Consider the following 20,756-nt stretch of genomic DNA (forward strand, 5'->3'; position numbering starts at 1 on the left):
ATTTTTGTACAATGTGTGCCATCACTAGGTTTCCCCTTCTGTGCTTATAATTTTCTAAACATGGAAAATTTAATATAACACTAGTCCATGCTTCTTGATATGTGTACTGTGTTCCCTAGTTGGGGGGTGATCAGCTGGTGTGCCATGACTTGCTGCTGATTCACTTAAAATCCTATTTCCCCATTGTGACTCACTGACTAAAATCCTATTTCCCCATTGTGACTCACTGACTTTAGTGTGAGTGTTTTTATTCTGGGGAAGTGGCCTTACGGATACTGTTGGTTTATCTTCTGCAGTAGGTTTGCGTGCACCGCAGACTGAAATTAGTTGTGGCCTTGGTCTAGGATTTTTGCCCTGATGTTGATGTTGTCCACTCGGACTTTTTGATACCTTTTAACAGTGTTGATATTGAAATATCAACATCTTGATGTCGAGACCTGCTAAGTGGTTTTCATTAAATGATTAGTTCAAGTCGGCCCTAGCAGAAATGTCTCAAATGGGTGGTTGCTCATGTCTTCAGAGGAATTTGCCGTATGAAGTACTGCAGGAGTCCATCTTGCTCATCCTACTGTTCAGCTGGGGAAATCTTGCATAATATTGAAGTGGAGTCAATATTTAGATGATTCACAACTCTGCTTTCTTTTTCATCTGACCCATATGCTGCAGTTGTATTCAGGAACCACAAATGAACTGTGCACTGTTCCCTTGAGTACAACTGAGTCACTGGATTCCCTCTTCCTTCCTTGTGGTTCAGGCAAAAACTTGCTGTAGGCCATCATTAAGAACCTTGCAAGGGAGATGTATAAACAAAGTTTTAAATAACTGTAACAGTTAAATTACCAACACGTGTGGAGCAATTCTGTTATGAAGGCTCAACCTGAAAACACAGATGGTGGATAGACAATCATTTAGCACCAAGTGGTTCTTTGACACATATGCTGTTCATCTATAATGACTGACATAAAAAGTGGTGAAAACAACTTTGTCACCCATTAGCAGCCATCAAAAATCTGAGAAATAAGGGGCGGGGGGGGGGGGGTTCATGTAGATAAGCTTAATAGAAACTAAAGCCAGAAACACAGGAATGATAGAAATACTCATATTTTGATTTCTTATTATCTGGGCTTGTATTATTGCTTTGCATACTCTTGGATATCTCATGATACTTGAAACTACACTATTGGCAAAGGGTGCTTTTCACTAATTTAGTCTGATAAGGCAGCTTTCTGTAACCTTGGGGATTAGACTATTGTTCCACTTGGCACTGACTTTTAAAACTGTTCAGAAATTGTAGTGAACACAGTATGTGATGACTTCCTAACTGTGAAGTGCTTATCTGGAAGCACATTACTGTAGTCTCCTGGAAGAAATGTACACCTCTGGTTTTGTTTTTAAAAGCTGACATTGCTTCAGCTATATGCACACTTAATAGAGCAATTCTGCACTCTGTTCTACTGTCATAACCTCCTAGAACTGAGCCAATTCTGTACTATTGTGTGAAATCCTGTCCATAATTGTGGAATTTCTTCCTGACATTTTTCAAAAGGCAAACTTTCAGTGACCAGGATTAATCTCGAGATGCTGTTGTTGTGGTGATGATTATTGTGGTTTGAAGGGATTATATTGTTTAATTAGTTGATTAGATTCAAATACTTATTCTTACATATTTATTTATTTATTGGATGCATTGGCTCATTTTGAATCTTTGCAGAAGTGTGAGGAAAAACAATCAGTAAAGAAGAAAATATTCAGAATGATTTAAAATTATATAACTGCTCTGTAATGTCAGAAGAGGTACTAGCAATATACTGATCTCCAAGAAACGGACAGAAATGTATTGTTGGTTTGCTAGCATAAGCAATACTTATGAAAAATATTTGCCTTATCATGACGTCAAAAAGAATTCAGATGGGGCTCTGATTAGGACTAGAGCTAATCCTATTCAGGATACTTTTGTACAGTTTATTTACCAGCATATGCATTTTACAACAAAATGTAAAATCCATTTGGTCATGTATTTTATTATTTACTTACCAACATTTATGCACTCTTGACTGTAATGAAACTTTAAACCAGTTCAAAGCATGTTTGTTTCTCTGTTAGTACAACTAAATTACTTTGGGGTTTATCCATACACACAGGCTATGTAAATAGACTAACATTCCTCAAATATACTCAATATAAGCTGATTCTTCTTTTTAATGTTGATATAGCACATTTTGAAGGACAACTAATTAGCAAGTGTAGCAAAACAACCTTTATTAGCGAGATCTGCAATGTATCTTGAGTGTTGTGAACCGCCCTGTGATCTTCAGATAAAGTGCGGTATACAAATTTACATAGTAACCATCATCATCTGCATCCAAGAAGGAAGCTTAAATTGAAACAGTTTTTCTGGTCAGGCAGAGAGCAAAGGAGATGAATTAGGAAGCATTTAATTGAGTTAGAAGTACAGTCCTGATATTATTTTGGGAATAGGGATGATTCCCATGGGGGTGTTATCTTGCAGATGGGTTGTTCAGATCCTTTTTACCTGTGTACATGATGAGCCCTTGAGGGTAAACACTCTGACTTCTGAACCATTATATTCATTGCTATTCTGACTACAGCGCGCCTCCCCAAAGCCTCCCCTGCACCCCCACCAAAGAACCAGAGAGAGCCTCTCATGTCCAGCCCCTCACCCACACCTGGGAGTGCTTGTGGGGGCAGCAAGGGCATAGCCACAATACTGACAGGATCGAGCCCATTGTCAAGCCTACTCTGTAGCAGAGATAGCAGGAAAGTGGCCCCTGTTTGGGTCTTGTTGAGCAAATCGCTTTGAGGTGCCTGGTTGTTTCCAGTGTCTTTAAGTTCCATCTAGTCTTTAAGTACAGATGAATGTCAGTTGCTGCGGCCCAAGGCTGTGGACAAGGAATGGTGCAGCCTCCACAAGTAGTGCCTCATTGTGGGAAGAGACATGCCCATCTGCCATGAAGGAGGCAGCAAGTCACGGGCTGCTCCGAAAGAAGCCCTTCCTTGGAGTGTAAGGACCAGAACCACTATGAGCTAGTTGATAGGTGCACATTGACTTGGAAATGTGTGGAATTCCCTCCTTGCAGACAGATTATGTGCACACTCTTCAGGGGCCCAGTGAATGAGCATAATTGCTGATTCTGCACATTAACCATCCAGCTTATTCTATTCTGTTCTATTCTATTCTATTCTATTCTATTCTATTCTATTACATTACATTCTATTCCCCATAATATATGCACTCTGTATTGCCTTTTACACTTTTATTGTAGGGCATTCTAGGGATTTTGGAAATTGAAGAGCAAAATAGAAATGCTATAAGTAAAATAAAACATTTCCCAGTTGTACTGACCCACAACATTTTACTGGGAGATGCTAGGGTCATTTTGCCTGTGAAACATGCAACCATTGACTCTCACTGCCCCCACTTGTGGTTAAGCAGCTAAATATTGGCTTGACTGCCTCCCAACGCTGTGGATGGGAAGTGGGGAAACATGAGAAATTATGAAATATATGGTCTTAGATCTGCTAATGAATTGCATCTATGTCTCTGATACATCATTTTATACTGGTTATTATGGGCGGATTCACCTAACGAGTCCTGTGCAAGAGCTTCTACTTGTGTAAGAGGGCTTCCCCTCATTCCGCCCTCCTGCGGCCCCTGAAATTGCCTTGGGGGGTTGAGAAAACCCCAAGAACAGAATCGGGGAGGAGGGGGAGTCATTATGTCTGGCAAGCAGATATGCTGGGGCAGGTGGAATGTTTGTAATTGTGGCATGTTAAATTCCACTCAGTGTTTCTTCTAGTGCGATCCTGAGCATGTCTACTCAGAACTAAGTCCCATTGGTCCAATGGGAATTACTCCCAGATGAGTGTGTATAGGATTGTAACCTTAGTTTTTTATACCTTAAGTTAATGGTGGGGAACCTGTGATCCACCAGATGTTGCTGTATCCTTGACTGCTAGCTATACTGCCAGTGGCTGATGAGAGTCCAACAACATCTGGAGGGAACACAGGTTCCCACCACTGTCTTAACTTATTATAACCGACATTGCACACAGAAAAATGTCTCCCTCTTCTAAATAAGGCAGCTTTTAACGCAAGCCACTCACTATGTGAAACAGGTTGTGTTATTTCTTATTCAGTTGAAAGTATGATTGGTGGAGGAGCATACATAAATTTTAGTTTTTTAATAATGCAATTGCAGATTTAATTTATGCACTGCATATTTAACAGTTCTCATTAGATAAACATGTTTGTGGTGTAAAGCAGTGTTTTATTAAAGTTGTGTGTCCTTGTTTTACTTTTGGTCTTTTAGTTTCCAGCGTGTTGTCTTTTTGGTTTTGTTTTATTGCTTTTTCTTTAATTTTGCTTACCAGAGCCAAAGCCTTAGTAGAAGAACAGCGCCTTTTGTTCCTAGGGTTCAGGTAAAGGCTTCATCTGCCTGACAGAAACTAAAGTTGTGTTCCCCTCTCCTACGTTTTGTTTGACTTGGAAAATGCATAGTAGGGAAATGTCACAGTTTGATCCATTTTCCCATTTTAATTTTAATGTGTTGCTTCAAACCATATTAACAAATTTCATATTGTCTTGTGAGCAGCTTGAAACTGCATGGTGATTAGAATACTGTACTAAACTAAAATTTAAAGAGACAACTAGTTTTTAGTTTTACTTTTTATCTATATCTAATTAAACAAGCACAGATTTCAGCAATGATAATAACTGTGTGTTGCATAAATACATACCTTGAACTAGAATTAGTTGATCTTATGCTTTGGATGTTTGGCCTCATTGTATCAAGGTTGGTGTCTCTTTAAATCACGCATTTTCATTACAAAATTTCCTTTTTTGCATTTTCCAAATGACAGTAGTTCCCTGAGCAGAAGATGGGCAAATAAATTTGTACCTTGTCTAAGGAATGTGTACCTTGCTTGCATTTTGAAACATTAGTTGAAATATTAAAAACAATAATGATTACAAAACAATTTCCCATGACTACTAGGGATGACTATATTCTGATCTTATTTGGGTACAAGTTGTTTGCCTTTTTTCATTAGGAATCCCTTAAGGTACTGTAGATTAACCCAACTGTAGGTTGTAAGAATGTCATAATGCTTATCTTGCTTTGCTGCATGCTTACCATTTTATTTATATTTTTTGTATAGAGAACATTACCTGCTTTTGTTATAAAATATTTTTGTGGAAATGCTCATCATTTGTATAAATGCTGTATAAGCTTATTCTTTTCATGCTCTTTCACTGCTTAAGAAAATATAAAAATGGAAAGTTCAGAGTTACATGAATTATAGTTTTTGTTATTGTTTAGAAAGGAAGGCACTTATTATTTTAAAAGATAGCTACATGAAACAGGCCACAGAGAACTTAATGGGAGACAGAGAGTCAAGTCTACATGCAAATCCTAATGCGTTCTCAATTCTTTGGCTAGCATTAAGCCTCATAATGTTCTCAGAATTTATTATGTCACTAAAATGCAAAATTATTATTTCAGAATAAAAATCAGGGCATGTTTTTGCAAACATTTTCATAACAGAGTTTTTGTTAATTTGTGCTGGGTGGACAGTATGGGGGAAAGCTAAGATGTATCTTAATCGAGATGTATTCTGACAACTGTTCCAGTTCAGCTCCTGCAAGCTCCTCCTCCCTAACTAAAATCCCGATCAAAGGAAAAGAATCTTCAAAAATAATGGGTGATATCTAGTGTTGCATGAGTAGATTTCCACTTGCTCAATGGCACTTCCCCTCCCTTTCCTCCGACTGCACCCCTCACCTAAAAAATCTGCTCCAGAGAATTGAGACAAACCCCAAAGCAGATTTTGTTAGCAAGGAGGGGAAGTCCCATTGTGTAATGAGAAGTCTTTTGCTCAATTGGGTGGAGATCATTAGATTTCTCCCTTCCATGTATTATCTAGCCAGTATTGACAATATTGTTCAAATCAGACTATATCTAAGCAGTATGGATATCCTATCTGCATTGAAATAGAAATCAAGAAACCAATACAGCATTTTCTTGATTTTCTACAAATGTAAACACTCTTAGTTGAGTTGAGTTCCTAAAATTATTGCTACATTTAAAGGTATATCTAAGTGAATTAGCATTGTTTTGAGTAAATACGAAATGGCATGGCCCTGACAAAGTGGCCAGTCTTTCTTTGCAAAGAGTGTGGGCCACAGCTCAGCACTATGGAGAAAGTTCCTGCTTCCATCAAAACGAAGCAAATGGCAAATGACATGTGAGAATAATAATCATAGATCACCAGATGATAGCCTCAGTCTTAAATACCTCCGTTCTGTCATCTCCCCATTCTATTGGTTAGTTTTTTTCAGGAATTGTAAGCTATTCCAAATCTAGGAGATGAATTTGTTTTATAAAGATTGAAATAAAAAAGGCTGAGTGAATGCCATATTACCTTTAAGTACAGTGCAGAGTTGAAGTAGTAAGTTGGTTGCCATATACTTGCATGTAGAAGACTTCTGTAAACTGAATGTAAAATGCCTTAACAGGTCAATTACTGTAATGTGAACAGGTCTGTAGTGTACACAACTTTATTTCATGGTCTTTCTACATATACTAATCAAAATCTGAAGTAGTCTTTCATGAATTCATATTGCATATAAAAATGTTAGGATATCTGTTGCTCCACACATGCACATCTACAGCATATACATAACAAAAGTAAACAATTTTGCATATTTTTACATATGTAATGTAGTGCTAAACAGATTATACATACAAAATAAATTTCACCACATTTATCATTTTGGGCCTTAAGGCTACAAATTAGAATGCCATGAAGTTACCTATACTGTAATAGTAAAACAGATACAGTGGAAGTCTAAAAGTTACATTTGCTTTTAAGGATAACTGTATTATGAAAGAAGTAGATTGACTAATTTATAATTTTTCTTTACAGATAAAACTGTGGTATGACAAGGTTGGTCACCAGTTGATAGTCACAATATTGGGTGCAAAGGATCTTCCTTCAAGGGAAGATGGGAGGCCGAGGAATCCCTATGTTAAGATTTACTTTCTTCCTGACAGAAGGTAGGATGAAAAAAAAGGCTTAACTACTTTAAATTAAATTTCTGTGAAAAATTAGTAATGTTTGGTAACTAGTATTGATGATAATATCTCAGTTACTGTATTTTTGTGAGAGAAGAAATCCCAGACAAGGAGCACACCTGATCAAATATCTGAGGAAGTTGTAAGGGTTAGCTTCTTTGCAGGGAAAAATAAATGATGGTCTTATTAATGATGGTCAATAAATTTTGAAACTTTTAAGCAGGAGAAGATAAATAATATCACACAGAATGATGTGCCTATTCAGATTACCATTGTTTATCTAAGTCATAATAACTATGCTTTTCTCAGACATTTGAGAAAGGAATGTTGACTGTGGTGGTAGCTTGCAGTAATCCTGGTTAACCCAATAAACAATCTTATATATTTCCATAACCCTTAATGAGAATTTGTGAGTGGATGTTGAGCGTTACAGAGATATTTTACAGGGTCTTTAGTGGCAGAAAAATATGATGATTCAGAACAACCCCACGCTGTCCTACAGGCTTTCTAGATTGGTAAAGGCTGCACATGCACACTGCCCTCCTAGTGCAGTTAGAAATGTGAGTGGCAGAATGAATGCAAGTGGCCTACTGCATGTTTTTCTTCAGCAAGCACAAGACCATGTCTACTATCTGACCTTGAAGTCATCGAAGAAGTTTGAGCAGATGGCATGCTTGACGATCTTTGTTATGGGTCCAGAGCTGAAGCAGTGGGGAGAAAGTGGAGTCCCTTTGGCCTTGAACCCGCTGCAAGAGTCGGAACACCTTGGATTTGGCAGTGCTTTTTGCTATAGCCCAAGAGAAACCTGATCAAGAGAAATAAATTGTGGCAGGAGGGGGAGAGATGCCAAATCTTAGTAATTCCCTATTTATATAACCATCAGTTGATCAACCTCTTTATTATGAAAATTTTTTTTCCTTCCAGTAGCACCTTAAAGACCAACTAAGTTAGTTCTTGGTATGAGCTTTCGTGTGCATGCACACTTCTTCAGATACACTTCTTCAGATATCTGAAGAAGTGTGCATGCACACGAAAGCTCATACCAAGAAACTAACTTAGTTGGTCTTTAAGGTGCTACTGGAAGGAAAAAAATTTTTTTGTTTTGACTATGGCAGACCAACACGGCTACCTATCTGTAACTCTTTATTATGGTCAGTGATCAGTAAAAAAATAACTTTGTATAACTGCATTAACTGTAGTAGGGATTAATCTAACCAGCCCTGCCACTGAAAGCCCTGTGTAAGAACTTCTGCTTGTTCAGTAGGGTTTTCCCCACCTGTCTTCTCCCCACATGCCCTGAAATTGTATCTGGAGAGCGTCAGAATGACCCCTTGAACAGCATGCGGTGTGGGAGGAGAGGGAGAATCATTCTAGTGGCTAAGCAGAGATATTTGTGCAGAGATATTTCTAGTGGCTAAGCAGAGATATTTGTGCAAATGGAAAAAATGGAAGAGCACAGGGTTACTTAGATGTTTTCCTGCTTTGCTTTGCATGTGATTTCAGTTTTTTAGAACTATCCATATTTCTCGGAACATGCAATTTTCAACCAACTATGAATTCTTATAACTATCCAAATTAGGCATTTTAAACATGAGACAAAATTATGACATTTTGTTTTTGAATCTTGTGGTAATTTTGATACTAGTTTGCAATATGCTGTTCATATAACCCCCCTCCAAAATATATTTTAAAAGTGGGCCAGTTAAAAGGCACTGCTATGATATCTTTATCAGAAAGCATTTTTTCCAAGCAATTTACCATCTGTAGGTGTATCATATACGTATACTATGTATGTATAGAAGAAATGCAGTTTGTTTATTATTAATTATTAAGACAGTGCCAGAATGTACATACTTTGAAATTATAGTGCCGCATGTTTCCTTTTTATAATTTTCACAGTTGTTGCTTTTCTTTTAAGGCAAATAGTGTAGATGTTTTCCTTTAATTACTCTGGGTGTTTCCTTTCAAGTTCAAAAGTAAAAGTAGCTTGTTCTATTGAATTTGTTTTCTTCTAACAGTGAAGCAGTCTCTCCCCTGTCTCCCCCCCCCCCCCGGAAGAATAAGCTTAGTAGGCAAAAATAAATCTCTTTTATATGGAAAAATAACCTGCTAGAAATAAAGTGCAATTAAACAACTCAAGCATTTAATTAGGTGAGGCTGTGAAGTTCTGACTAAACAAATTATACAGGAGAAACTTGTCCAATATAACCTAGTTCAATTCTCCAAAGTAAACAAATCTTTAGTGTCTAAAATAAAGTCATTAAGGCTACATTAAAAAATCCACATATTCCAAAGGAGTTTAGTGATAATAAGAGAGCTACTCTGAAGTAAGTTGTTTGATTCTGTCATTGGGTAAGATCCAGAGAGCCAGTTCTTTTATCAACTTAGATTAAGTTGTGCCAGTGATAATAAACCTTGTCTTGAGCTGCTGTTTTTTAAAAAAACTTAGCAGAAGTTTATACATAGGTGTATTAGCAATTTCAGTAGGGAAGAACCATGTTCATCTCTTACAATAATACTAAAAGAGTGTTCTGTGGCTCCTTAAAGACTAACTGCATTTTATTTGGACTTACGCATGAAAGTTTACTCTGCAATAATGTTGTAAGCCACTTTGGGCACAGTTCTGTGGAAAATTAGCCTACAAATAAAGAGATAAAGATGAGCATGTTCATTGTGTAAACAACTAGACCAAGGATTGGATCCAAAGGACTGCACACTAGTTTTGCATACCTGGATTTCTCCAGTGGATTTTGCACTGGATTTCTCAAAAAGCACTCCCAAGTGCCAAATGGGAACCATTTTTGGAACTGGAATGTTAATTGTTTCTAGTATGTCACCTGAGTCTGCTGCTTCAAGAAACAAGTAAAATAATGTCATTAGATATGTGTAAAAAAGCTATTTGGATACTGGCCTGTGCCTGAAATGTGAAGCTAACACTAGAATCCTATGCAGTATTAAATTAACAGCACAGTCATATACAGTCCTGCACACTAGGGCAGCCAATGTGCTGCCCTCCAGATATTACTGGACTCAACTTCCATCACCTTTGACCATTGGCTATGCTGTTTGGACATACTGGGATTTGGAATCTGAAAACATCTGGAGGGCTACCCTGCACACTGGGTTGCATTAAGTGTTAGTCATACTCAAAGTAGTCCCAATGAAATTAATAGGCATGACTAACATAGGTACTGGTACATTAATTTCAGTGGATTTACTCTCATTTATTTGGCTAGAACCCACTAACTAGGGGTAAGCCCCATTGAACACTCAAAGGATTTCAGCCTAAAAGCATTACTTCAGACAATATAAGGAACATGCCTACATAAAGAAAAGTATTGGGGCCTTGTGAGCATTCATTTGTATTTGCTGTATATATTTGCAAAGAAGTTTCTGAAGGCAAGTCTCAAGCAAGCCTTTGTAATCTTCTTCTGGCAGCCATTTGTTTTATAAATCACATATTCAATGGAACAGCAACACTTAATCTATACTTCTCAATTACAGTGATAAGAACAAAAGAAGAACAAAAACAGTAAAGAAAACATTGGAGCCCAAATGGAACCAAACATTCATTTATTCTCCAGTTCATCGGAGAGAATTTCGAGAACGAATGTTGGAAATTACTCTTTGGGACCAAGCACGTGTTCGTGAGGAAGAAAGTGAATTTTTAGGAGAGGTATTCAAAGCATTTTAAGTAGACTATTAAGAGTTGTTGAGGGGGGGGGGAATCAAAAATATATTTAATGTAATTTTTGTTGGGCAGAGTAACCCTGTGGGTTTGTTGACATAAACAGCCACTGAGATTTCTTCTCCTGTTCTGCATTTCTGTGAACTGCTGCTCTGTTCTGTGGTCCTGTGTTATGTTGTCATGGGTAGTTTTATATTATTTAATGTAAAATGTACTTGTTTTTAATTATGATTGCAGGGTCCAGGTTGGTTTGTATGGGGAGGGACGGTTCTTGAGGTATTGCATTCCTGAGCCATTTAAGGCTTTATAGGTCAAAACCAGCATTTTGAATTGGGCCCCAAATCTAATTGGCAGCCAGTGCAGTCAGGCCAGGATTGGCGTAATATGCTCAAACCATCATGCCCCAGTGAGCAATCTGGCTGCCAAATTCTACACCAGCTGAAGTTCCCAAGCCATCTACATATAATGCATTGCAGTAATCTAACCAGAAACTCAATTTACTTTCTAAGCCAGAGAATAATTTATTGAGAATATAGTGCTCAATTTGTAATTAAGTTCAGTTTTTGAGCTAGATAAATACAATTTTTGGCAACATCAGTAATCCTCATCTAGTTGGGGTAATTTGAGGATAGGTTGCACTTTTAGTCACATTTACTCTTTCTAACCTAAACACATTTTTACTGCATTGTTCCTCATATTGATTTCTAATACAGAGATTTGTTATGAAACTAAAGTGGCCATTAAATTTTCACGAGATGCTGGAAATATGTGACTACAACGTAATGTAGACTTTATGAAACATTTATGGTGCAAGTGGTGCTTTGCACTGTGACATGTTTTATTCTCTTTTTAGATTCTAATTGAATTAGAAACAGCACTGCTGGATGATGAGCCTCATTGGTACAAACTTCAGACACATGATGTCTCCTCATTGCCACTTCCCCACCCTTCACCGTATTTGCCACGCCGACAGCTTCATGGAGAGAGTCCCACGCGAAGGTTGCAAAGTAGGTTTTCTGTTCTCTTAAAGGCATATTCATTTCTATGTGGAATACAATGAAAAACCAGCATCTGTAAATATTGATCTTTTCTTGATTTCAGTATTTTTACTGAACTTTATTGATGGAGTGTCATACTTATATTAAGAAACATCATGCTTGCCTCCCCTGGTTTCTTTTCCTTCTCATAGCCATACAATCATGTATGAAAAATGTTGATATAATGCATTTCGTATATCATTCATTAGCCTTTGCAACAGCTAATACGCACTTCATAATGGTGAATATATATAATTTGAGGATTCATGCACAAACATCTGCAGGAGAATAGAATGCTTCAAATCATGATATGCTGAAATTTGATTACTAAACAGACAGTTAATCTACCTCTAATGCAACTTTCCTAAATGAGACTTCTGCTTCTATATGTGATTTCCTCACACACAAATTGAGCAGAACGAGGAGGTGAAATCCTCAAGTGATACAGTGAATTATACTACCTCAGACTGCAGTGGTATGAGTCACATTTTTGAATCTGCCCCCATATAAACAAAGTTCTATGCAAAAATTGCTCTTGACTGTTTACAAGTCCCCCCCTTTTTTTTTACATGGGGACCAATAAAATGTGACCGTCACCTGCATATTTGATATGTTCTATTCTACCATCTCAGGACTTTACAGTTCATTGACTACATCATTCTGTTGCATGTGTAGGAAAGGCCAAAAAAACCTAAAAAACAACAAGAAAACTTGCAACTTCAAGGAGTTCAGTACAAAACTAACCTGAGACAGATTATACTTCACCTCCCAAAGCCTGATGAACAGGGCACATCTTCCTCCTAAAAGTATAATTTTGAGATGAGATGCCCCTCGGTGGATAGGTAGTTTCAAAATGTTGGAATTGCTAAAGTATTAGACATGGTATTGAGATGGAACCCCATGTTTCAAGGCAGCAGCAACAAAATAGCAGTTGCTTGCAACAAACTGGGGAGGGTTTTATATGAAATCATAGAATTGTAGAGTTGGAAGGGATGTTGCATGTAAGTTTCCTCGAAACATCTGGCTGACCACTGTTGGAAACAGAATGCTAAACTAGCTAGATCTTTGGCCAAAGCAAAAGAATGATATACATTATTTCTTCTTCATATGTCCACATATTTTTTCTCTTATATGAAATTGGTGTTTTGGGCATGTTTTGTTAATTTGCATGTTTGAATGGTTTCTGCGCAGGTTTATGACTATAATTTGTATTGTTATGCACGGATAAGTTATTTGAGGCTGCAATCCTATGCACACTTATTTGGGAGGAAATCACATTGAATTTGGGGAACTTTTGAGAAAACATGCACAGCATATACATAGGATTTGAACAGTAAATCAGAAAGAATGCTAAAGGGCTGTTAAAGTTAAAACAAAACTGTGAAGATAGATAGGATGAATAGGGAAAGGGGAAGCCCCCTCTCTGCTCATGGTCAAAGAAGCAGAGACAGATGTCCACAGATTTTAATGAACTATGTCAGCTGGGGAATGGAGTCTGAAATCAACATATCTAAAGGCTTTGCAACCTTTCTGTTCTTTTAAGGGTCCTATTCCTGTGACAGCTATATGACTCCCAGAAAGTAACAGGGGTAGCTTATTGCAAATAAAATTCATGTGGGACAGCCCTGTTAGAAAACTTCAGTTGCTTTAAATAGATTGCTGGTTGGGACTAGGCCTATGGAAAACATTACCAGCATTTCAGTAGGCTGCTGCATTGATTTTCAGCTCATTTCTAAGAATGATTCAAGGTGTTGGACTTCAACTTCAAAGTGCTAGGTGTCTTGAGATTGAGTACCTTGAGGCCTGCCTGCACCAGTATAAACTTTCAAAACAACAAGGGCCTTCTTAGGTTCCTCCTGCCTTCAGAGATAAGGCGGGTATTGATTGGAAGTAGAGTCCTTTCAGTTGTAGGATCCTAACTTTGTCATGTCCTCTCCAGGGGGACTTGCCCAGGACTGATCTTGATGTGTTTTTGGTGTCATAAGAGCAGAACCGTAGCTAGGTGATCTTGCGCCCCTGGCAGAAACGCCCAGATTGTGCCCCCTAGCCACAGACAAATTAGCTCTTCTTTCCACCTCTCCTGCAACCCCCCCCCATTCAATTCACCCCCTATTTAAAACCATTTCTTATGAGGCAATAATCAATATTTATATTTATGGACATATTTTGTAGCCGATTTTGCGCCACCGCCCCCCCATCGCCTGCGCTCCTGGCGGGGGCCCACCTCACCACCCCCTAGCTACGGTCCTCCATAAGAGGCATAAGTCTCTTAAACTGTCATCATTGTGGTTTTCCACTATGAGGAATTTTGTGGCTGTCCTAACCCTGACCCTGCTTGGTGGTGTAGCTTGAGGATAGGATTACATTGTTCGTTAGAATATGTTGAAAATAATATCATAATAGTTGCCGGAATAGCATTTGTGGTTCAATGTGCAGGAACTATTGTATTCTGGTTTGTATGGATTTAAAAAACAAACTCACTCTTAGGCTGCAGTTCTAAATACACTTAATGCAGTGTAAGCCTCATTGAACACAGTGAGATTTCAATCTAAGAAAAACATACATAGGATTGTAGTGTAAAGATTTAACTAGCTGTTCCACATAAAACTGTTTTCCAAAACTAAGTTGCCAGATGATACACATGCCTGTTGCATGTCAAGTCCTCGTGTATTTGTTTCTGATATCACTTCATTTTAACATTTTTTCCAGATAAAGGCATTTATTCATATAATTCAGGTAAATTATGAGCATGCTGTGTATTGCTTGCTTCATATACACCATTTATTTTGTTGATAAAATGCTTCTGCTGCTTGTTGTGCACCAGTTCAACTGCTGTGGGTTTCTTATTCTGCTTTTCAGAGATAGGCCCTTGCCCTTGCGTTATTTCTAATTTTAGTTGCTTAATATTATAAGCATTTGCTGAAAAAATCCAATGTTTTTCTGGACTGTTTATTTGTTTTGTCGCCATGTGAAGGTGTATATAATAATATTAGTAGATTTGTTGAATCTGGTATACAGTTTGTGAGGTGAGACAGCCATCAGTGATATTCAACTATGTTTTACTTAGAGCAGACCTGCTGAAATTAATGGACCCAGCTTACTGATATCCATTAATTTCAATGGGTCTACTCTGAGCAAAATCTGGTTGAATGCCATCCCATATTAAAAGGTTTTGACAATGAAGTGCTGAAGTAAAAGCGAAAAAATAACTTCAGTATTTTGGAATTCACAAGAAACGTGATATTGTATTATATTGGTTAGAACAAAACTGGAATACCATAACCAGGTTTAATTCACATAATTGACAAAGGTAATGCATCCGTGGTTCCTGTTAAAAGTACCACCAGCACAACAACAAAAGGTTGACCCTACCAAGAGAAATAAGGTGGGATGAGCAGGCTGCTAAGCGATGGGAGTACAGAGCATTCCTCAATTTTTCTCAGCTTTATTTGTTTCTTGCCCACTGAAGGGTGAGAGAGAGAAGGGTTTGTCCCCTAGAATATCTTCCTTCACAAATCCTCATGGTAAGCAAAACTTACTGCATAAGTTGTCATAAGGCAAATAGTACAAAAATGAAACAGGTTGAATCTTGTACAGCAGCTGGTATCATTAATTTTTAGCAATATTCTTTCATAAACAGCCCAGATCCTTTGCATAAAAGTTGATTCATGACTGGTTAATCAGTATTTTTCTTCTAAAAATCACTATTCTCATTTTTCATTTGGCACTGTCAATGTCAAAAATACAATTGTGGCAGTCCACTCACACAACAGCTAGTCTGTTCATCAGAACCTTGTTAGCATAGCACAAGAGCCAATTCTAATGGGTTTTTGATGCTTGCAAATCATGTTGTGCAAACACTATTCTTCTTCTTCTTAAGTGAGAGATAAGTTGGTGTGCTACTGCTTGCACAATGAAGCTTGTGCTAACATTATGTTGGATCTTATCCTTTTCCTTTACAGCTAGGTTTTCCGTTTACATTTAGTGGATCTTAATTCTACTTTTAAAAATAGTTGTCGCCTTTTCCAACTCTGTGCCATGTGCACACTTTATGTGCAAACTCTCCGTTAATGCAACTCATTAGCAATGTTGAACAACAATAAGGCCCAGCAACAATACTTCTGAGACTTGAGTTTATATGGTTTCTCAATTGCACCATCCATTCATAGTATTTCAGTGTTCAATTTCTACAAGCTGATACCAGTAATTTGATACCACTAATTTGATGCCAAGATCTTTCGATCAGTGTTCTCTAGCTCAAACTTTGAGGTAAAACCAATCCAAAAGTCTTGCTAATGACAGACTACATTGCATTTACTACTTTTATCTTTAGTCACAGATGAAAATCAAATTGTTTTGATTTTGTTTGCTTTTGCTAGCCATTAATTTTCTTTTCTTTTTAGGGGCTTACAAAAGGGTTGCTTTAAAATTAGTACAAATAACTGTAGAATGCTAGTTCTGTAGTCTGTCTTCCTTTTGTGCTTTGAGAAATTATAAGTAGGATGTTCGTTCTTCAGATATTTTAGCTCTTGTTTCTGCTCTATGAATGCTTAAGTATTTCTTATTCTTAATGTGGATCCTATAGCATGTTGTATAATTCATCAGCTGAGTTACATACCAATTCAAATGCAGCACGTTCAGTTCATGAATTCAGCCTCAGAATATCAATCATATAAAATTGGTTGCCCGTTCTTTGTGTTTTCCATTTCCAATAGCTTTTATGTTATACCCAAAGTATTGAGCTCTATTTGTACACTGAATACAGAACAGTTGTGCTGTCAAAACAAAGGCAAGGTATTTAAGTGGAAGGACGTGTTTATTGAGGTCATGTTGTGTTTCAGTGTACAGTGAATAACAGTACCCTTGCTCCTTGCAAAAATGGAAGAAGCAGAGGAGCTTATTCTGTGCTACCTGTTGCTTAATTTCACTACATTTAGAAAATACACAACAGCTGAGGGAGATAAACTTCTCTACTGTATATGAAATATACAAGTTCAATATCATCAGTTTGACTATCTTTACTAGCTTGTTCAGCTCTATGATTTAGTCCTTTCATATCTTATTTGTATACTCATTGAGGGCTAAAGTGACCCCTCCTGTCCAATAGGATTATTTTATTGTTGACAAATAGGTTAAATGTGGTTGTAAACTGTTGAACAATATCTGCCTGCTGTTGTGTAAGAAACCGAGAAGTGGGTAAGCATATTTAAAATTAAACCAGAGTCTCAATTTTTTCTTACGTGACCTACTGTTAAGGTCTAATAATAGACTTTGGGCCAGCTTTTGCTGATGAAGCTCTAGTTATTTTGGTAAGTATTGTGATCACTCCATTAACATATAAAATACTGCTTTTCTCTGCTTTTCACAGCTATAATTTATTTTATAGGAGACAAAAGCATACATGGAAAGCTATTGAGCCTTGTTAACAATGATCAGCAAGCCTTAATAAATGTAGTACTCATTTAATAGAACGGCTATAATTAATCCTATGATCTTCTCTTTCTTTTGGCAGGGTCCAAACGAATAAGTGATAGTGAAGTCTCAGACTATGATTGCGATGATGGAATAGGAGTAGTGTCAGGTAACAAATTTATAAGATTTTAACACTGAAAAAGTTTATATTTATAATTTGTCATATAAGTTGATTGACTTACTCTTTCATTGTTGTGTTTTAATTAAAAACCTTCCTGCTTGTTTAGACATGCCATGAGGTAACTTGGCATGCCAGTGGGATCTGGAATCCCAACAGAAATGTTGAACAGGCAGAAATGTTAATTCCTTCTAAGGAGTGTAGGTATTACATGGTATGTTTTACTTCAAGCTGCTTTTTCTGTCCCCTCCCCCTCCTCTACTCTTCTGGCATGTAAATAGTTTAACACTTTGAAATATAGGAAGGCACAACTCTGCTATCTTATGCAGAAGCCCCAACAGCAAGTACAGCTACAAACTAAATATGCTATCCACAGTGGTTGTAGGCAGCTCATCATAACTGCTGTCATCCCCTATTGGGATTTTGTTAGCTTCACTTTTGCCTGAGCTATGTTAAGTACATCATAGAGAGATATAGTTATTTGGCAAAAGAACATTTTATTGTTAGCAGTTCCTTTAGAGCATATTTAGTAAGCAGATGTTACATCCATTCTGGATTTTAGTAGCATGTTTAAAGCAGATCAGTTTATAGGACCTAGGCACACTGCACAAATGGCCTCTAAATCATCATGTTAAAAGAATGGGAAGTACCTATTCATTGTTCCTTTTTGTCATAAAACAGAGTGCTAGTTCCAGAATCAGTCTCAAATTGGGTTCATGTAGTACAGTGACCATATCTGCAATTCATTCTCACTAACAGTAGCATATTGTCATGAAATGGGAAACTGGACAGCTTTTACCCTGTTAGTGTCAAATAGCTGTGCCATATTTTGATATGCATAAGGAGGAAATGTGTGTATGACATTCAGTCCAGAAGATGACAGCTCAGAAGAAAATACTCATGAAAGCTTAGAGGTGAGAGCTCTTCTAGGAAATAGTTTAGGATGTTTAGGATGAGGGATTTTAGACAGTACTGATTGGCATGTGTTAATTTTTTTATACTTTATTTGTTTGAAAAACCCATCTAGTTTGTACCCATCTAGTTTGTATTTCTTAGCAAATATTACATAAAGAAATATTCTGTCAGTGCAAACCACATTCAATTCAATAGTCTTTGTGCCAGGAGAGCACTTGGAAGATAAAGAGTTTCTTTGTAGAGATGCTGACAAACATTTGTTTCCTCGTTGTTCCTTCTTTCTGTGCTGGAATTTCTCAGCTTGCTTCCAGACCTCTGGAATCTAAATAGCCTTCTGTAGATGGGTGGGTAGTCTGTCATGCCCTCACCAGATGACTCCTCCTCCAAGAATGATCTGGCGAAATATTTGGAGCCCCCAGATACCTAGGAATAGCCCAGAACAGCAACTGAGGATGAGCCAGGACTCTCAAGGGAAACTGGCAAGAATCCCTCCCTACAGAGAGGGAGCTCAGCATCTGAAGCAGAGACAGAACAACCCCTGGGAATGGCGGAGCTTCAAGAGGCAGACTGACACCCTCACAGTCAGGAGTGTTTTGTTGCAGAAGGGGACTCCTAGTGAGTAAAGGACTATTCAGGAGCAGCCCTCCTCATGAGGAGGACTCTCTGCAGAAACCTCTAAGAGGCTACAGCTGAGCCCAGGGTGCGGTTCTGACAGCTCTGGCTTTGAAGCCTCCATGCAAGGCTGGTAGAGCTGCTGGAACAATATATTGTTGACAGCACTGTGTCTTGTACCTGATCTTCTGCTTACTTTGACCTCTGACTGCCACTCATCTTGCCTCATTCCTGATTAGAACCACTGTGTACCTGGAATTGGACATTGGTGTTGTCTGTGCTCATTATAGCCTTGGTTATCTGAAAGGTTCCCTGCAACCTAAAAACTGTAAAGGGCAGGCACAGTATCCCTTTCCCCAGTCATATTTGTTTGGGGGGGTTGGTTTTTTTGGGGGGAAGGGGTGACTTTTCATGGGGACCAGGCCATGGGGTGAAGTGAGATCAATACCCCTTTAGTCCCAATTATTGTTGGGGTTCCTCAAGGTGGTAATTTAGGGGGTGGGGAGATTTAAAGGCCTATGTTATTTGGAAAGGGGAGGTTTAAAAGTGATGGATTGACTTCTAGAGTGGTGGCACATGCCACAAGGCAAGGGTAGGCAATATTGTGTTATCCAAATGTTGTTGGAGACTCCAGCTCCCTTATTTGTGATCATTGGCCATGATCATTGATCATTCCCCATAGAGTATGTCCTTGGGGATCCTGCCATCTTCCATTCTGTGAATATGACCAAGCCAGCATAGACATCACTGAGTCAGGAGTGTGAACATGCTGGGAATGTGGGATTGGGACAGCACATCTTTGTTTGGGGCTCTGTCCTGCAAATCATCTTGACGCAGCACACATGGAAGGTATTGAGGTGTTCTTCCTGGCAGGTTTAAGTTGTCCATGACTCACTTCAATAAAGCAGTGTGCTCAACATGTAAGCCTTGTAGACCTTCATCTTGGTATTGGTTGTTAGCATCACATTCTCCCATACTCTTTTGGAGAGACGAGCCATTGTCGTGGCTGCCTTGCCAATATGATTGTCCAGTTCAGTGTCGATGAAGAGGTTGCTGGTTATGGTGGAACCCATAACCAAAATTGTCTACCATCTCAAGCATATGGTCACCAGTGCTGATGCACGGAGCCCATGCATGGACAAAATGGTTGATGAGACTCTGTAGTGCTTCCTTGGAGTGCCATAAATTAATCGTGAAAGAAGGAGGTGAACAAGATAATAATAGAGCTTTGAAATGTTTTCTTTCTCCCCCCGCCCCCATGTCTACTTTAAAATGTTGGAATATAGTTCAGGATTTTTTGCTATGCAGGAAACAATTGCTTCACCAGATTGCACCTTATACAAGTGAGTGCTTGTCTGCTGGGCTATTTCCATGTTAATTCACCGCTGCTGTGTCAGGTCCTTACCCACCTCACATTAGAATACCCAGATTTAGCAGAAGCATTTGGGGCCCAGACAGGTTTGCAGAATTACATGTGGCAGGGAGAGACGGTGCTTGACTCTTTGCCTGACTGATGCTTCTCTACTCCAAATCACTCTTCAAAGCTATATTTCCAGTTTGCAATCCCATGGCAGGAGAAGTGGCTTGAGTGAGGCAATATGGCACAGGGAAGCAGTATTTCCTGCTACTTTTCTGCTCCAAATTGCCCCCTCCTAAAGCGCTTTTGTTTGTAATGTATCATTGAACTGGCAGCTTCCAAAATCAATTCTTAACAGCTACTGAGAACCTATAAATTTAGTAAGACTGCTGTAAATCTGTGCCTTCTTCTAAAGGTAATGGATATGGTTACTGCCCTGCAAATAATTTTGCTGATTCTTATG

General features: G+C 38.3%; 1 protein-coding gene across 29 annotated transcripts in view; it reads left to right on the forward strand.

Annotated features, from left to right (window-relative positions):
• The window catches only part of RIMS2 (regulating synaptic membrane exocytosis 2), a 338,908-nt gene that overhangs the window by 176,006 nt on the left and 142,146 nt on the right, over nt 1-20,756 (forward strand). For 19 of the 29 annotated variants that reach the window (XM_083621718.1, XM_083621721.1, XM_083621719.1 and 16 more), the window contains 4 exons: nt 6,946-7,076; nt 10,599-10,770; nt 11,636-11,789; nt 17,332-17,400. In XM_083621718.1, coding sequence (XP_083477844.1) covers nt 6,946-7,076; nt 10,599-10,770; nt 11,636-11,789; nt 17,332-17,400 — 526 coding nt within the window. Of the gene's footprint in view, nt 1-4,392; nt 4,441-6,945; nt 7,077-10,598; nt 10,771-11,635; nt 11,790-14,528; nt 14,556-17,331; nt 17,401-20,756 lie in introns of all 29 variants that reach the window. The other 10 variants (XM_083621717.1, XM_083621716.1, XM_083621699.1 and 7 more) reach the window with 2 other exon arrangements.

Source organism: Podarcis filfolensis (assembly GCF_964270895.1).
Source record: "Podarcis filfolensis genome assembly, chromosome: 7".
NCBI classification, from domain to species: Eukaryota; Metazoa; Chordata; class Lepidosauria; order Squamata; family Lacertidae; genus Podarcis; species Podarcis filfolensis.